Raw genomic sequence first — 19433 nt, 5'->3', positions numbered from 1 at the left:
TCAGCCCATGAAGTTGCAAATTTATCTTTCAAAATGTATATACACAAGATATCTATTTTTTCCTCCGTGCAGTTTCATTCCCCTCTAAACAATTCAGAGACATTGTTTTGCTTATATAAGAAATCAGTTTTCCAATAAATATTTTCAGATATTCTTAAAGGCACAGTTTTTCCTTACATTGTTATCATGGGTTTTGTCTACACGGAGGACAAACATGTTGCATGATCTGCCCTGTAGCCCCTGTAGTTCTCACAACCACTCTGGCCTTGTCCTTAGTCCATGGAAGCACACCAGACCGAGAGCCAATCCTTCAAAATCCTGAAGTCACAGCCACAGCTGAAGTCTTGTGCAAGAAGAATTGACAATCTACCAAAAAAATTATGGAAAATAATCACTTCATAGGATTAATATTAATCCCATAGTCTTTATGCACTTCTGATTCAGAATTTATTACTGATAATAAAAAACCTGATGAATCATATGTCTGTATTTTTCCAGGTGTATAGACTGTATATTGCATATTGCCATCCAACAGAATAACATGGAGAATGCAAGCAGCGTGAAGGAATTTGTTCTTGTGGGTCTCTCAGAGAAGCAAGAAGTACAGAAAATATGTTTTGTGATGTTTCTGTTTTTCTATATGATTATTGTGGCAGGAAATCTGCTAATTGTTATCACTATAATTAGCAGTCAACATCTGAATTCCCCCATGTATTTTTTCCTTTCCTACCTGTCCTTTGTAGATATATGTTACTCTTCCGTCACAGTTCCCAAAATGATTGTAGACTTCCTTGTTGAAAATAAAACAATCTCCTTTTTGGGCTGCATAGCACAGCTGTTTGGGGTACATTTCTTTGGCTGCACCGAGATCTTCATCCTCACAGTGATGGCCTACGATCGCTACACAGCCATCTGCAGACCTCTCCACTACACCACCCTCATGACCAGACGTGTGTGTGGCCAGATGGTGATCGGCTCATGGGCAGGAGGCTTTGTGCATTCCATGGTGCAGACTCTCATAACCTCTTGTCTCCCATTCTGTGGCCCCAACAAAATTGACCACTACTTCTGTGATGTCCACGCCCTACTACACCTGGCCTGTACCAACACCTATGCCGTGGGCATCATTGTTGTTGCTAACAGTGGAATGATAACTCTGAGCTGTTTCTTCATCCTAGTTGTGTCCTACACTGTCATCCTGGTTTCCTTGAAAAGTCAAACGTCTGAAGGGTGGCACAAGGCCCTCTCCACCTGTGGGTCCCACATCACTGTGGTGATTCTGTTCTTTGGGCCGTGCACATTCACTTACATCCGCCCATCCAGCGATCTGTCAGAGGACAAGAGTGTGGCAGTGTTTTACACTGTTATCACACCCATGCTGAACCCACTTATCTACACACTGAGAAACAAGGAGGTGAAAAGCGCCATGAAAAAATTGTGGAGTAGAAAAGTGGGAAGTGAGAAGTGTAGAACTGCAGTAACTTTTCCAAAGGATCAGAGAAGATCACATATCTCTCACTGTAAGTCCTTTTCTGAAAAGCTTGCTTTTGACTCCTCTTGTAATTAGGAACATCCTTTTCCATTTTCTTTTTGACTAGCACAGGCCCAGGCCCAGGCCCCGGGCTCCTGAGCACTACTGAAACACTAGGAAATAAATAAATACTACCAAAAATATTTAAAATGTTGTCCAGATAGAGCATCCTAGTAGTTGGTGTTCTCCCAGGTATAAACTTTTAGACAGACAAACTGCATCTGCTCCGTAATCCATTTATCTGGGAAAGAGAAGATAATGGTCACCTGTTGCTGGAAGTAATCATACAAAGGAGGCCCCTTTTGCTTGCAATAAACGCCTTTTTATGAGAACCACATTGTGGTATTTTGAATCCATGGGTTAGCAATTAAAACCCTAATACTTGGTGCTAGTTGCGTTATTTGCTGATGCAAGTAACAAGAGGGAAATCTTCTCCCCTTCCAGTTCCAGTGAACCAAGTCCTTTCAGCAGTACTTCAACTATCACTGACACCATCTTTCCAACCATCCCTTCAGCTTGGCTTCAGATTTTTTATTTTAGCATTTGCATTAATATATCCCAGATCCCATAAAATACACGTTGATTACTGCAGAAAATGAAGCAGACACTAAGGAAAGCATTTAGAGGCACAATTTCATGCATCAATGGGGAAAAAAAAAAAGAGTTGTTCAGGAATCATTCTTGTATGCAAGATAATTCCTAACAGGGCATGTTTACACACCCACACAAGGAAGGAAGCTTACTGTTCACAGGAACAACTGGAACATCTACTACCGCAGGAGGGAAGAGTAGCAATGTGAGGATGAAAGACCAAATCATCACAGTACCAGACAAAGCTGTCACATGGTGATGAGCTGTACCAGCTCAGGATTTCCACCAGAACAAAGAAGCCAGGAGGTATGAGACTCTGACTCTTACTTTGCCAGCACAAACCCAGCAAATGAGTGAGGGCAGGAGGAAGAAACCTGACTAGTGCCATTCAAAAGTAACTGAAGTGCTTTGCATTTTATTTCTTCACTTATGGTCCTTTTAAATGGCTACACCTGTGTTACACCTTAACATGGCTACAAGGTGTTCCCAGCCCCAGGTGGGGCTTATAACAATATTTATTTATGTATTTAATATTTTAGGGTCTCACTTCTGAGTGCTGGGTGCTGCCAGGCAGCAGCTGGACCATAGTTTATAGAAGGTGTCACTGGAAACAACATTAGGTTCCTCTACATACATACAAGAGTTCTTATAAAAGCTTAATACTTGGACTAAAGAACGGTTTCTCTGTTTTGCATTGTCTGACTAAAAATATCTGGTAAGCAGTGAAGACCAACCAAAAACCTTTCTAAAGTTTTGAAATAATTACCTGGTTTACTTCTTGTTTCAAATTTCTTCAGACCAAATGTATGAGGGATAACAGTCTATAGTACAGTTATGCTGCCAAACTGCAATAGCAAGAATAAGATAAGAAAGAAGAATGCTTATGCGAAATTTTAGCTTAGGACTGAAATCAGAATTTATATAAATGTCCTGTGTAAGAGACATCTTTATTCCATGAATGTTTGATTGCAAAGGTAAGCTGAATAAAAAATTTGCAAATGGCTAACTGTGATGTTAATTTGAAACATAAATGCTTCTAGAAGGAACACATAGCCAATTGTAAATAAAGTCATCTGTCCAACAAGCAAACACACACACAATGTAATGTAGTCTAGAGGACCACCCTCCAGCATCACCCTTCAGCAACTACCCTAAAAGTCATCGATTTTTAGCTCCTCATTAGAGATTTCTAACAAAGAAATCGTCATATGCCTCTGAGATCTCATTACTCCTGATAGTCTTGTCCTTTTGCTGTGTGATTTACTTTAAATATTTCTGCCATAACTTCCCCATCTGGTGAGAGAGAGTTATTCTTGCAGATGTTCTTGAAAGTTATTATTTGCAGAATGAGAAATAGAAATAGACTCAGGTTGTCCATTTCAGCTTCTGCATTTTCCAGAATTGGCAGAGATGCGTATTGCTTTCATGACTTCTAACACCTAAGTAACAACTTGCAGCTGAGACATGTTAATGAATCCACCTAACATGGTCAAAGGAGGTCATCAGAGGAGCAAGTGAACGTTTGGAGACTGGCAAATATAAACTGTGTAAGGTTTTTGACTTTGTTCCTTTGCGTTGTTCAAGCATGACTGTGAAATCCTGCCCTTGAAAACAGGAATTTATGTTCAGGGACTTTTGTGAGGTCCATTTTATGAACTGGAAAAAAATCAGTTGCAATTTTTTCGGGCTTTGTTTTAGTTGGTGTCTTAGTTGCTTTTTTCCCCAGTTGCATGCTTTTTCCAGAAAGATCTGTCAAAAGGATGTTTTAAGTGTTACAGAGAGAAGGACTCAAGAACTGGTGACAGCACTTCCCACATGCTCAGTCTTACATTGTCCCCTCAACTGTACGCATAGGCAACAAAGGTCCTAACACACACACACACACACTTTGTTCATCCCCATAGTGCTTTCTGTCTTCATTTGGAGGGGTGTGAAGAGAGAGGTGGAGACAGAAAACAGCACTTTTTTTCTACTGCCCAAGTTGGGGATTAGCTGGTGGGTGAGACAGAGACCTCAAGGCGAAAGAACTGAATGACCTGTGATTGTCGAACAGTATTCAGACTCCAAAGGACTTGCCAATATCACAGAGAATATTATGCCTCTTCTTTCTTCATGCATAAATTGTATATTAGTGATATTATCATAGAATCAGAGAATGGTTTGGGTTGGAAGGGACCTTAAAGATCATCTAGTTCCAACCCACCTGTCATGGGCAGGGACACCTTTCCACTAGGCCAGGTTGCTCAGAGCCCCATCCAACCTGGCCTTGAACATTGCCAGGGAGGGGGCAGCCACAGCTTCTCTGGGCAACCTGCGCCAGTGTCTCACCACCCTCACCGTAGAGAATTTCTTCCTAATATCTAATCTAAATCTCCCCTCTTTCAGTTTAAAACCATTCGCCCTCGTCCTATCACTACATGCCCTTGTAAAAAGTCCCTCTCCAGCTTTCCTGTAGGCCCCCTTCAGGTACTGCAAGGCTGCTAGACGGTCTCCCTGGAGCCTTCTCTTCTCCAGGCTGAACAACCCCAACTCTCTCAGCCTGTCTTCATAGCAGAGGTGCTCCAGCCCTCTGATCATCTTCGTAGCCCTCCTTTGGACTGATTCCAACAGGTCCATGTCCTTTGTATGTTGGGAGCCCAGAGCTGGACGAAGTACTCCAGGTGGGGTCTCACGAGAGCGGAGCAGAGGGGCAGAATCACCTCCCTTGACCTGCTGGCCACGCTTCTTTTGATGCAGTCCAGCATATGGTTGGCCTTCTGAGCTGCAAGTGCACGTTGCCTGCTCATGTTGAGCTTCTCATCAAACAACACTCCCCAAGTCCTTCTCCTCAGGGCTTCTCTCAATCCATCCTCTGCTCAGCCTGTATTTGTGTTTGGGATTGCCCCAACCCATGTGCAGGACCTTGCACTTGGCCTTGTTGAACTTCATGCGGTTTGCACAGGCCCAGCTCTCAAGCCTGTCACAGTCCCTCTGGATGGCATCCCTTCCCTCCAGCACGTCAACCGCACCACACAGCTTGGTGTCATCGGCAAACTTGCTGAGGGTGCACTCAATCCCACTGTCCATGTTGCCAACAAACATGTTGAACAGCACCAGTTCCAATACCGACCCCTGAGGAAAGCCACTCGTCACTGGCGTCCACTTGGACATCAAGCCATTGACCGTAACTCTTTGAGTGCGACCATCCAGCCAATTCCTAATCCACTGAGTGGTCCATCCATCAAGTCCATTTCTCTCCAATTTAGAGTCAAGGATGTCATGCGGGACAGTGTCAAATGCTTTGCACAAGTCCAGGTAGATGACATCAGCACTGTAACCCCATTGTAGAAGGCCACGAAATTTGTCAGGCGTGATTTGCCCTTAGTGAAGCCATGTTGGCTGTCACCAATCACCTCATTGATTTCCATGTGCCTTAGTATAGTTTCCAGGAGAATCTGCTCCATGATCTTGTCAGGCAAAGAGGTGAGACTGACTGGCCTGTAGTTCCCTGGGTCTTCCTTTTTTCCCTTTTTGAAAATGGGGATTATGTTTCCGCTTTTCCAGTCGGTGGGAACTTCACCAGGCTGCCATGACTTCTCAAAAATTATGGATATGGGCTTAGCAACCTCATCCACCAGTTCCCTCAGGACCCGTGGATGCACCTCATCAGGTCCTGTGGACTTGTGCACCTTCAGCTTCCTTAGATCGTCTTGAACCAGGTCTCCCGTTTCCTTCCGCAGAGCGCCCACTTTTTCCCTAGTCTTCCTTTTATCACCAATGTACCTATAGAAGCTTTTCTTGTTGCCCTTGACACCCCTGGACAGATTTAATTCTATCAGTGCTTTAGCTTTCTGAACCTGATCCCTGGCTGCTTGGACAGTTTCTCTGTATTCCTCCCAGGCTATCTGTCCATCCTTCTATCCTCTGTAGACTTCCTTCTTCAGCCTGAATTTATCCAGGAGATCCTTGTTCATCCATGCAGGCCTCCTGGCGTTTTTGCCTGCCTTCCTGTTTGTCAGGATGTATCGCTGGAGGAGATGGTCCTTGAGTACTAACCAGCTTTCTTGGGCCCCTCTTCCCTCCAGGGCTTTATGCCAAGGGACTCTACCAAGCAGGTCCCTGAAGAGGCCAAAGTCTGCTCTTCTGAAGGTCAGGGCAGTGAGGTTGCTGCGCGCCCTTCTTTCTGCCCTGTGGATCTTGAACTCCACCATTTCATAGTCTCTGCAGCCAAGGCTGCTCTTGAGCTTCACATCCCTCACCAGCCTCTCCTTGTTGGTGAGAACAAGGTCCAGCATAGCACCTCTCGTTGTCAGCTCTTCCATCACTTGGAGGGGGAAGTTATCATCCACGCATTCCAGAAACCTCCTGGATTGCTTACGCCCTGCTGTTTTGTCCTTCCAACAGATACCAGGGTGGTTGAAATCCCCCATGAGGACCAGGGCCTGTGAACATGAGGCTACACCTATCTGTCTATAGAGGTCCTCAACTGCTCGATCTTCCTGGTCAAGTGGCCTGTAGCAGACACCCACGATAATATTCAGTAAGGACTTGGATGAGGGAATAGAGTGCACTGTCAGCAAGTTCGCTGATGACACAAAACTGGGAGGAGTGGCTGACACACTGGAAGGCTGTGCAGCCATTCAGAGAGACCTAGACAGGCTGGAGAGTTGGGCGGGGAGAAATTTAATGAAATATAACAAGGGCAAGTGTAGAGTCCTGCATCTGGGCAAGAACAACCCCATGTACCAGTATAAGTTGGGGGCAGACCTGTTGGAGACCAGCACAGGGGAAAGGGACCTGGGGGTCCTAGTGGACAGCAGGATGACCATGAGCCAGCAATGTGCCCTGGTGGCCAAGAAGGCCAATGGCATCCTGGGGTGTATTAGAAGAGGTGTGGTTAGTAGGTCAAGAGAGGTTCTCCTCCCCCTCTACTCTGCCCTGGTGAGGCCGCATCTGGAATATTGTGTCCAGTTCTGGGCCCCTCAGTTCAAGAAGGACAGGGAACTGCTAGAGAGAGTCCAGCACAGAGCCACGAAGATGATTAAGGGAGTGGAACATCTCCCTTATGAAGAGAGGCTGAGGGAGCTGGGTCTCTTTAGCTTGGAAAAGAGGAGACTGAGGGGTGACCTTATTAATGTTTATAAATATGTAAAGGGCAAGTGTCATGAGGATGGAGCCAGGGTCTTCTCAGTGACATCGACAAGGGGCAATGGGTGCAAGCTGGAACACAGGAGGTTCCACATAAATATGAGGAAAAACTTCTTTACAGTGAGGGTAACTGAACACTGGCAGAGGCTGCCCAGAGAGGTTGTGGAGTCTCCTTCTCTGGAGACATTCAAAACCCACCTGGACGTGTTTCTCACAGAATCACAGAATGTTAGGGATTGGAAGGGACCTCGAAAGATCATCTAGTCCAATCCCCCTGCCAGAGCAGGATTGCCTAGACCATATCACACAGGAACGCATCCAGGCGGGTTTTGAATGTCTCCAGAGAAGGAGACTCCACAACCTCTCTGGGCAGCCTGTTCCAGTGTTCGGTCACCCTCACCGTAAAGAAGTTTTTCCTCATATTTGAGTGGAACCTCCTGTGTTCCAGCTTGCACCCATTGCCCCTTGTCCTGTCAAGGGATGTCACTGAGAAGAGCCTGGCTCCATCCTCATGACACTTGCCCTTTACATATTTATAAACATTAATGAGGTCACCCCTCAGTCTCCTCTTCTCTAAGCTAAAGAGACCCAGCTCCCTCAGCCTCTCCTCATAAGGGAGATGTTCCACTCCCTTAATCATCTTCATGGCTCTGCGCTGGACTCTCTCTAGCAGTTCCCTGTCCTTCTTGAACTGAGGGGCCCAGAACTGGACACAATATTCCAGATGCGGCCTCACCAGGGCAGAGTAGAGGGGGAGGAGAACCTCTCTCGACCTGCTAACCACACCCCTTCTAATACACCCCAGGATGCCATTGGCCTTCTTGGCCACCAGGGCACATTGCTGGCTCATGGTCATCCTACTGTCCACTAGGACTCCCAGGTCCCTTTCCCCTGTGCTGGTCTCCAACAGGTCTGCCCCCAACTTATACTGGTACATGGGGTTGTTCTTGCCCAGATGCAGGACTCTACACTTGCCCTTGTTATATTTCATTAAATTTCTCCCCGCCCAACTCTCCAGCCTGTCCAGGTCTCTCTGAATGGCTGCGCAGCCTTCCAGTGTGTCAGCCACTCCTCCCAGTTTTGTGTCGTCAGAGAACTTGCTGACAGTGCACTCTAATCCCTCATCCAAGTCATTAATGAATATATTGAATAGTACTGGTCCCCGTACCGACCCTTGAGGGACTCCGCTAGACACAGGCCTCCAGCTGGACTCAGTCCCATTGACCACCGCTCTCTGGCTTCTTTCCTTCAGCCAGTTCACAATCCACCTCACTACCCGATCATCCAGACCACACTTCCCCAGTTTAGCTACGAGGATGCTGTGGGAGACCGTGTCAAACGCTTTACTGAAATCGAGATAGACCACATCCACAGCTTTACCACCATCTATCCACCTGGTTACATCCTCATAAAAGGTTATCAAGTTGATTAAACATGACTTCCCCTTGGTGAAGCCATGCTGAGTGCCCCTAATGATCCCCCTTTCCTTGATGTGCCTAGAGACAGCACCAAGGACAAGTTGTTCCATCACCTTTCGAGGGATGGAGGTGAGGCTGACCGGTCTATAGTTACCCGGGTCCTCCTTCTTGCCCTTTTTGAAGACTGGAGTGACATTCGCTTTTCTCCAGTCCTCAGGCACCTCTCCCGTTGCCCACGACTTAGCAAAGATGATGGAGAGTGGCCTAGCAATGACTTCCGCCAGCTCCCTCAGCACCCGCGGGTGCATCCCATCAGGGCCCATGGATTTATGGACGTCCAGATTGCTTAATTGGTCCCTGACCCAGCCCTCATCAACCAAGACAGATTCCTCCTCTATCCTGACTTCTTCTGGGGCCGCAGGGGTCCGGGGCTCCTCAGGACAGCCTCCAGCAGTATAGAGAGAGGCAAAGAAGGCATTCAGTATCTCCGCCTTCTTTTTATCCTCTGTCTCCCGGGCCCCCACCTCATTCATCAGTGGGCCTCCATTGCACTAGTGTTGGCTTTACCTGCAATGTATTTGAAGAAGCCCTTTCTGTTGTCCTTGACCTCTCTTGCAAGGTTTAATTCCAAGGAGGCCTTAGCTTTCCTAGTTGCCTCCCTACATCTTCTGACAACAGACTTATATTCCTCCCAAGTGGCCAGCCCCTCCTTCCATGATCTGTACACCCTCTTCTTCCACTTGAGTTTGCCCAGCAGTTCCCTGTTTAACCATGCAGGTCTCCTGCATGACCAAAGCTTCATCTGCGGCATCCGTAGGTGTGGCAGATACACCTGTACGCATGAAACAAAACGAGGGCACTAGGAGCGCAGCGTCCTTGCCCTTAGGGTGACAAGTGCTGATCCTCATGTACGTGAGCCCCCTGCCCACCCCCGCCACTCCCCTGTGGTGAGAGCAGGAGCAGTGGGACCCGTCGATAAGCAGTCAGGGTCCCAGCTAATGGGGTGCCTCGACACAGAGAAGGATCTGGAACAGGCAGGCTGCCAGCCAATGGGACACCTCTGCGCAGAGAAGGTTCAGGAACAGGCAGGCTGCCAGCCAATGGGACGCCTCAGGGCAGAGACAGTTCAGGAACAGAGAGGCTGCAAGCCAATGGGATACCTCGGGCTGGAGAATGTTCTGGAACAGGCAGGCCGCTAGCCAATGGGACTCCTCAGCCCAGGGAAGGTTCAGGAACAGGCAGGCTGCCAGCCAATGCGACGCCTCGACCCAGAGAAGGTTCTGGACCATAATCATATATGGGCACTGTTCCGTTCCCACCACGTCATAATGAGGCCACTGCCGGAGACCCTTGCAGTGGTTCTCCGCGCAGCAGCGGGTCTGTGAAGGGAAAGTCCCCCTTTGGGCTGAGACGCCAGCCAAGGAAATTGCTCAGGATTGAGTGCCCTCACCACCTTCTTGGTGAGTGACTTTTCCTTCTGGATAGAGCCTTGAGTGAGCCCTCAGCCCTCTTCCCTTTGCGTGACTGATCCTGTCACCCAGGTGCCCTTGGGTGAGAGATTTCCCCTCTGTGACGGAGTGTGTGCACACGTTAGATCCTCGCGCTTGGGTACGTCGGGCAGTAATAATAGCCCCGAGTGGTCTAGCGAACCCACAACGTGTTAAATGTTATCGCAGTGTTGATTTGGTTATGCCTTTTGTTTGTTGGGTTTGGCTGTTTGGGTTTGGTTAGGAAGTCAAGTCTGCCTGAGTTTCTTACTTTTGTGGAGTTGTTTTGGTGAAGCTGCGTGGCAATAGAGGAACCAAGATCTGTCCCTCGTATTCAGGGTCCAAGGCAAGGTCCTTTGTAACATCTCTCCCCGCATTTGTAGTGCTCAAAGACTCATGGTGAGGGTTGAAATCCTTGTTTTTAGGGTCCAAACCTGTGTTATATTACCCATAGCCTTTTTCCAGCACTCACGCTTTCATTTTTAGGGCAGAAAGCCTCGTTTTATTGCCAAAAGCTCCAGGTAGAGTGTCCAAGGCCTCATTTTTCCTTTCCAAAGTCTCATTTTTGCCTTCCAAAGCCTCATTTTCGGCTCCAAAGCCTTGTTTTAAGCGTCCAGAACCTCAAGTGGAGTTTGAAAAGGCTCCGTTTTGGTTTCCAGAGCCTCATTTTTTGGTTTCCAAAGCCTCCTTTTCAGACTCCAAAGTGGCATTTTTAGGATCCAGCAAGTTGTTTGAAGGGTCCAAGCTGCATCTTGAGTGTCCAAACCCTCCTTTTTATGGTTCAGACGCATCTTTTAGGGCTCAAAGCCCACCTTCACAACTCTAATTCACCGCTGTGGTTCCCAAAACCGTGTATTTGTGACGAAAGCTTCATTAGTGGCGTGCCTAAGTGTGGCAGATACACTTGTCCCCATGAAACAAAACGAGGGCACTAGGAGCAGAGCGTCCTTACCATTAGGGTGAAAACTGCTGATCCTCATGTATGTCAGTCCCCTGCCCACGCGGAACTCATGTGGTGAGAGCAGGAGCGGTGTGACCCACCAATAAGCAGACAGGCTCACAGCCAATAGGATGCCTCGCCACAGAGAAGGGCATGGCGCGCTGGGCTTGTTTACCTACCCAAAAGTCCAAACGTTTCCCACTACGTCCGAGAAAAAGCCGAGGGGAGAGCCAGGCTCCAAAATGCGAACGTCCGCAGATTGCTCCCACAACAAAGGTGCAGGCCTTAAAAGCTGTTGCTGGCTGCAATCGTCCCATGGCAGCCCTTTCACAGCCCCAACAAGCATGGGGCTCCGGGCGTGTTTACCTACCCAAAAGTCCAAACGTTTCACACTATGTCCGAGAAAAAGCCGAGCGGAGAGGCAGGCTCCAAAATGCGAAAGTCCGCAGACTGCTCCCAAAAAAAGCTGCAGGCCTTAAAAGCTATTGCTGGCTGCAATCGTCCCATGTCAGCCCTTTCACAGCCCCAACAACCATGGGGCTCCGGGCTTGTTTACATACCCAAAACTCCAAACGTTTCACACGATGTCCAAGAAAAAGTCGAGCCGAGAGCCAGGCTCCAAAATGCGAACGTCCGCAGATTGCTCCCAAAAAAAGCTGCAGACCTCAAAAGCTATTGCTCCCTGCAATCGGAACATATGAGCCCTTTCACAGCCCCAACAAGCATGAGGCTCCGGGCTTGGTTACTAAGCCAAAAGCCCAAACGTTTCATACGATGTCCGAGAAAAAGGCGAGCCGAGAGCCAGGCTCCAAAATGCGAATGTCCGCAGATTGCTCCCACAAGAAAGGTGCAGACCTTAAAAGATATTGCTGGCTGCAATTGTCCCATGTCAGCTCTGTCACAGCCCCAACAAGCACGGGGCTCCGGGCTTGGTTACTAACCCAAAAGTCCAAACGTTTCACACGATGTCCGAGAAAAAGGCGAGCCGAGAGCCAGGCTCCAAAATGCGAATGTCCGCAGATTGCTCCCGGAAAAAAAGTTGCAGGCCTTAAAAGCTATTGCTGGCTGCAATCGTGCCATACCAGTCCTTTCACAGCCGCAACAAGCATGGGGCTCCTGGCTTGTTTACCTACCCAAAATCCAAACGTTTCACACTATTTCCGAGAAAAAGCCGCGCCGAGAGCCAGGCTCCAAAATATGAACACCCGCAGATTGCTCCCACAACAAAGGTGCAGGCCTTAAAAGCTATTGCTGGCTGCAATCGTCCAATATCAGCCCTTCACAGACCCAACAACCATGGGGCTCCGGGCATCTTTACCTACCCAAAAGTCCAAAGATTTCACAAGATATCCGAGAAAAAGGCTGGCCGAGAGCCAGGCTCCAAAATGCGAACGTCCGCAGATAGCTCCCGGAAAAAAGTTGCAGGCCTTAAAAGCTAATGCTGGCTGCAATCGTCCCATATAAGCCCTTTCACAGCCGCAACAAGCAGGGTTCTCCGGGCTTGTTTACCTACCCAAAAGTCCAAACGTTTCACACTACGGCCGAGAAAAAGCCGAGCCGAAAGCCAGGCTCTAAAATGCGAACAACCGCAGATTGCTCCCACAACAAAGGTGTAGCCCCTAAACGCTATTGCTGGCTGCAATCATCCCATATCAGCCCTTCACAGCCCAGGCAACCATGGGGCTTTGGGCTTGTTTACATACCCAAAACTCCAAACGTTTCACATTATGTAAAAGAAAAAGACGAGCCGAGACCCAGGCTCCAAAACGCGAACGTCCGCAGATTGCTCCCAGAAAAAAGGTGTAGCCCTTAAAAGCTATTGCTGGCTGTAATCATCCCATATCAGCCCTGTCAGAGCCCCAAAAACCATGGGGCTCCGGGCTTGGTTACCTACCCAAAAGTCCAAACGTTTCACACGATCTCCAAGAAAAAGTCGAGCCGAAAGCCAGTCTCCAAAATGCGAACACCCGCAGATTGTTCCCACAAAAATGTTGCAGGCCTTAAAAGCTATTGCTGGCTGCAATCATGCCATATCCGCCCTTTCACAGCACCAACAAGCATGGGGCTCCGGGCATCTTTACCTACCCAAAAGTCCAAACATTTCACACGATATCCGAGAAAAAGGCGAGCCGAGACCCAGGCTCGAAAATGCGAACGTCCTCAGATTGCTCCCACAAAAAAGCTGCAGGGCTTAAAAGGTATTGCTGGCTGCAATCGTCCCATATCAGCCCTGTCACAGCACCAACAACCATGGGGCTTTGGGCTTGTTTACCTACCCAAAATCCAAACGTTTCACACTATGTCCGATAAAAAGCCGAGGCGAGAGCCAGGCTCCAAAATGCAAACGTCCGCAGAGTGCTCCCAAAACAAAGCTGCAGGCCTTAAACGCTGTTGCTGGCTGCAATCGTCCAATATCAGGCCTTTCTCAGCCCCAACAACCATGGGGCTCCAGGCTTGTTTACCTACCCAAAAGTCCAAGTATTTCAACGATATCCGAGAAAAAGTCTGACCGAGAACGAGGCTCCAAAATGTGAAAGTCTGCAGAGTGCACCTAAAACAAAGGTGCAGGCCTTAAAAGCTATTGCTGGCTGCAATCGTCCCATGGCAGCCCTTTCACAGCCCTAACAACCATGGGGCTCCGGGCTTGTTTCCCTACAGAAAAGTCCAAAAGTTTCACACTATATCCGAGAGAAAGTCGAGCCGAGAGCCAGGCTACAATATGCGAACGTCCGCAGATTGCTCCCACAACAAATGTTGCAGGCCTTAAAAGCTATTGCTGCCTGCAATAGTGCCATATCCGCCCTTTCACAGCACCAACAAGCATGGGGCTCCGGGCTTGTTTACCTACCCAAAAGTCCAAACGTTTCACACTATGTCCGAGAAAAAGGCGAGCTGAGAGCCAGGCTCCAAAATGCGAATGTCCGCAGATTGCTCCCACAACAAAGGTGCAGGCCTTAAAAGCTAATGCTGGCTGCAATCCTCCCATGTCAGCCCTGTCACAGCACCAGGAACCATGGGGCTCCGGGCTTGTTTACCTACCCAAAACTTTAAAAGTTTCAAGCTACGTCCGAGAAAAAGCCGAGGCGAGAGCCAGGCTCCAAAATGCGAACGTCCGCAGATTGCTCCCACAACAAAGGTGCAGGCCTTAAAAGCTATTGCTGGCTGCAATCGTCCCATGGCAGCCCTTTCACAGCACCAACAACCATGGGGCTCCGGGCTTGTTTATGTACCCAAAAGTCCAAATGTTTCACATACGTCCTTCAAAAAAAAAGTGAGCTGAGAGCCAGGCTCCAAAATGCGAACGTCCGAAGATTGATCCCACAAGAGAGGTGCAGGCCTTAAGAGCTATTGCTGGCTGCAATCGTCCCATATCAGCCCTTCACAACCCCAACAAGCAGGGGTCTCAGGGCTTGTTTACCTACCCAAAAGTCCAAACGTTTCACGCGATATCCGAGAAAAAAGCGAGCCAAGAGCCAGGCTCCAAAATGCGAACGCCCGCAGATTGCTCCCACAACAAAGGTGCAGGCCTTAAAAGCTATTGCTGCCTGCAATAGTGCCATATCTGCCCTTTCACAGCCCCAACAAGCATGGGGCTCCGGGCTTGGTTACCTGCCCAAAAGTCCAAACGTTTCACACTATTTCCGAGAAAAAGCCGAGCCGATAGCCGGGCTCCAAAATGCAAATGTCTGCAGATTGCTCCCACAAAAAAGTTGCAGGCCTTAAAATCTATTGCTGGCTGCAATCGTGCCATATCAGCCCTTTCACAGCCCCAACAACCACGGGGCTTCGGGCTTGGTTACTAACCCAAAAGTCCAAATGTTTCACACTATATCCGAGAGAAAAGTGAGCCGAGAGCCAGGCTCCAAAATGCGAACACCCACAGATTTCTCACACAAAAAAGCTGCAGGCCTTAAGAGCTATTGCTGGCTGCAATCGTCCCATATCAGCCCTGTCACAGCCCCAACAACAATGGGGCTCCGGGCATCTTTACCTGCCCAAAAGTCCAAACATTTCACACGATATCCGAGAAAAAGTCTGACCGAGAGCCAGGCTGCAAAATGTGAACATACGCAGATTGCTCCCACAACAAAAGTGCAGGCCTTTAAAGCTATTCCTGCCTGCAATCGTCCCATGGCAGCCCTGTCACAGCCCCAACAACCATTGGTTCCGGGCTTGTTTACCTACCCAAAAGTCCAAACGTTTCAGACGATGTCCCAGAAAAAGTCGAGCCGAGAGCCAGGCTCCAAAATGCAAAAACCCACAGATTGTTCCACAAAAAAGCTGCAGGCCTTAAAAGCTATCGCTGGCTGCAATGGTCCCATGGCAGCTCTTTCACAGCCCCAACAAGCATGTGGCTCCGGGCTTGGTTACTAACCCAATAGTCCAAACGTTTCACACGATGTCCAAGAAAAATTCGAACCAAAAGCCAGGCTCCAAATTGCGAACACCCGCAGAATGCTCCCACAACAAAGGTGCAGGCCTTAACAGCTATTGCTGGCTGCAATCGTGCCATATCAGCCCTGTCACAGCCCCAACAAGCATGACGCTCCGGGCTTGTTTACCTATCCAAAAGTCCAAATGTTTCACACTATATCCGAGAGAAAGGAGAGCCGAGAGCCAGGCTCCAAAATGCGAACGTCCACAGATTGCTCCCACAACAAAGGTGCAGGCCTTAAAAGCTATTGCTGGCTGCAATCGTCCCATAGCAGCCCTTCACAGCACCAACAAGCATGGGGCTCCTGGCTTGTTTACCTACCGAAAAGTCCAAATGTTTCACACGATGTCCGAGAAAAAGGCGAGCTGAGAGCCAGGCTCCAAAATGTGAACATCAGCAGATTCTTCCCACAACAAAGGTGCAGGCCTTAAAAGCTAATGCTGGCTGCAATCATCCCATGTCAGCCCTGTCACAGCCCCAACAAGTGTGGGGCTCCGGGCTTGTTTACTTACCCAAAAGTCCAAACGTTTCCCAATACGTCCGAGAAAAAGGCGAGCCGAGACCCAGGCTCCAAAATGCGAACGTCCGCAGATTGCTCCCACCAGAAAGGTGCAGGGCTTAAAAGCTATTACTGCCTGCAATAGGCCCATGTCAGCCCTTTCACAGCCGCAACAAGCATGGGGCTTAAGGCTTGGTTACCTACCCAAAAGTCCAAAAGTTTCACACGATGTCCGAGAAAAAGGCTATCCAAAATCCAGGCTCCAAAATGCGAACGTTCGCAGATTACTGCTACAGCAAAGGTGCAGGTCTTAAAAGGTATTGCTGGCTGTAATCGTACCATATCAGCCCTTTCACAGCCCCAACAAGCATGGGGCTCTTGGCTTCTTTACCTACCCAAAAGTCCAAATGTTTCACATACGTCCTTCGAAAAAAAAGTGAGCTGAGAGCCAGGCTCCAAAATGCGAACGTCCGCAGATTGATCCCACAAGAGAGGTGCAGGCCTTAACAGCTATTGCTGGCTGCAATCGTCCCATATCAACCCTTCACAGCCCCAACAAGCAGGAGTCTCAGGGCTTGCTTACCTACCCAAAAGTCCAAACTTTTCACGCGATATCCGAGAAAAAAGCGAGCCAAGAGCCAGGCTCCAAAATGCGAACGCCCGCAGATTGCTCCCACAACAAAGGTGCAGGCCTTAAAAGCTATTGCTGCCTGCAATAGTGCCATATCCACCCTTTCACAGCCCCAACAAGCATGGGGCTCCGGGCTTGTTTACCTACCCAAAAGTCCAAACGTTTCACACTATTTCCGATAAAAAGCCGAAACGATAGCCAGGCTCCAAAATGCGAATGTCCGCAGATTGATCCCACAACAAAGGTGCAGGCCTTAAAAGCAATTGCTGGCTGCAATCGTCCCATATCAGACCTGTCACAGCCCCAACAACAATGGGGCTCAAGGCTTGGTTACCTACTCAAAGGTCAAAGCATTTCAGCGACGTCCCAGGAAAAGTCTGACCGAGAGCCAGGCTCCAAAATGTGAACATCCGCAGATTGCTCCCACAACAAAGGTACAGGCCTTATAAGCTATTGCTGGCTGCAATCAGCCCATATAAGCCCTGTCACAGCCCCAACAACCATTGGGTCTGGGCTTGTTTACCTACCCAAAAGTCCAAACGTTTCACACGATGTCCCAGAAAAAGTCGAGCCGAGAGCCAGGCTCAGAAATGCAAAAACCCGCAGATTATTCCACAAGAAAACTGCAGGCCTTAAAAGCTATTGCTGGCTGCAATGGTCCCATGGCAGCCCTGTCACAGCACCAACAACCATGGGGCTCCGGGCTTCTTTACCTACCCAAAAGTCCAAACGTTTCACACGATGTCCAAGAAAAAGTCGAGCCAAAATCCAGGCTCCAAAATGCGAACACCCGCAGATTGCTCCCAAATAAAGCTGCAGGGCTTAAAACTATTCCTGGCTGCAATCGTCCCATATCAGCCCTTCTCGGCCCCAAGAACCATGGGGCTCCAGGCTTGTTTACCTACCCAAAAGTCCAAACGTTTCCCACTACTTCCGAGGAAAACCCGAGCCGAGAGCCACTCTCAAAAATGCGAACGTCCGCAGATTGATTCCTTAATATATGTGCAGGCCTTAAAAGCCATGGCTGGCTGCAATCGTCCCATATCAGTCCTTTCACAGCCCCAACAACCATGGGGCTCTGGGCTTCTTTACTTACCCAAAAGTCCAAACGTTTCGCACTATGTCCGAGAAAAATGCGAGCCTAGAGTAAGGGTCAAAAATGCGAACGTCCGCAGATTGATCCCACAAAAAAGGTGCAATGCTTAAAAGGTATTGCTGGCTGCAATCGTCCCATGGCAGCCCTTTCATAGCACCAACAAGTTTGGGGCTCCGGGCTTGTTTACCTACCTAATAGTCCAAAAGTTTCAAGCTACTTCCTAGAAAAATCAGAGCCGAGAGCCAGGCTCCAAAATGATAAAGTTCGCAGATTGCTCCCACAACAAAGGTGCACGCCTTAAGAGATATTGCTGGCTGGAAACTGCCATATCCGCCCTTTCACAGCCCCAACAAGCATGGGGCTTTGGGCTTGTTTACCTACCGAAAAGTCCAAATGTTTCAAACTATATCCGAGAAAAAGCCGAGCCGAGAGCCAGGCTCCAAGATGCGAACACCCGCAGATTGCTCCCACAACAAAGGTGCAGGCCTTAAAAGCTATTGCTGGCTGCAATCGTCCCATATCAGCCCTGTCACAGCCCCAGGAACCATGGGGCTTTGGGCTTGTTTACCTACCCAAAAGTCCAAACGTTTCACACGATATCCCAGAAAAAGTCTGACCGAGAGCCAGGCTCCAAAATGCGAAAGCCCGCAGATTGCTCCCACAACAAAGGTGCAGGCCTTAAAAGCTATTGATGGCTGCAATCGTCCCATATCAGCCCTTTCACAGCCCCAACAAGCATGGGGCTCCGGCCTTGTTTACCTACCCAAAATTCTAAAAGTTTCACATGATGTCCGACGAAAAATGCGAGCCGAGAGACAGGCTCCAAAACACGAACTTCCGCAGATTGCTCCTACAACAAAGGTGCAGGCCTTAAAGCTAATGCTGACTGCAATCGTCCCATGTCAACCCTGTCACAGCCCGAACAAGTGTGGGGTTCCGGGCTTTTTTACCTACCCAAAAGTCCAAATGTTTCACACGATGTCCGAGAAAAAGGCGAGCCGAGATCCAGATTCCAAAATGCGAAAGTTCGCAGATTGCTCCCATAAGAAAGGTGCAGGCCTTAAAATCTATTGCTGGCTGCAAAATGCCATATCCGCCCTTTCACAGCCCCAACAACCATGGGGCTTTGGGCTTGTTTACCTACCCAAAAGTCCAAACATTTCACACTCCTTCCAATAAAATTCGACCTCTGAGCCAGGCTCCATAATGCGAATGTCCGCAGAGTGCTCCAAAAACAAAGGTGCAGGCCTTAAAAGTTATTACTGCCTGCAATCGTCCCTTATCAGCCCTGTCACAGCCCCAACAAGCGTGGGGCTCCGGGCTTGTTTACCTACCCAAAAGCCCAAACGTTTCACACTATGTCTAAGAATAATCCGAGCCGAGACCCAGACTCAAAATCGCGAACGTCCGCAGATTGCTCCCACAACAAAGGTGCAGCCCTTAAAAGCTATTGCTGGCTGCAATCGTCCCATGGCAGCACTTTCACAGACCCAACAAGTGTGGGGCTCCGGGCTTGTTTACCTACCCAAAAGTATAAATGTTTCACATGATGTCCGAGAATAAGGCGAGCTGAGAGCCAGACTCCAAAATACGAAAGTTCGCAGATTGCTCTCACAAGAAAGGTGCAGGCCTTAAAAGCTATTGCTGCCAGCAGTAGGCCCATATCAGCCCTTTCACA

General features: G+C 48.7%; 1 protein-coding gene across 1 annotated transcript; it reads left to right on the top strand.

Annotated features, from left to right (window-relative positions):
- The first annotated feature begins 526 nt into the window (after positions 1 to 526).
- LOC137673923 (olfactory receptor 4S2-like) lies at positions 527 to 1567 on the top strand. The gene has a single exon (XM_068418992.1). The coding sequence runs from the start codon at positions 542 to 544 to the stop codon at positions 1565 to 1567; it is 1026 nt and encodes a 341-aa protein (XP_068275093.1). The 5' UTR covers positions 527 to 541.
- Positions 1568 to 19433: the final 17866 nt, after the last annotated feature.

Source organism: Nyctibius grandis, chromosome 26 (genome assembly GCF_013368605.1).
Source record: "Nyctibius grandis isolate bNycGra1 chromosome 26, bNycGra1.pri, whole genome shotgun sequence".
NCBI classification, from domain to species: Eukaryota; Metazoa; Chordata; class Aves; order Nyctibiiformes; family Nyctibiidae; genus Nyctibius; species Nyctibius grandis.
The sequence above is the reverse complement of the archived record's forward strand: the minus strand, read 5'-3'. Positions and strand labels throughout refer to the sequence as shown.

What these genes read in the sequence shown, in the direction of transcription:
- LOC137673923 (XM_068418992.1), top strand. Translation starts at nt 542, where the DNA reads ATGGAGAATGCAAGCAGCGTGAAGGAATTTGTTCTTGTGGGTCTCTCA.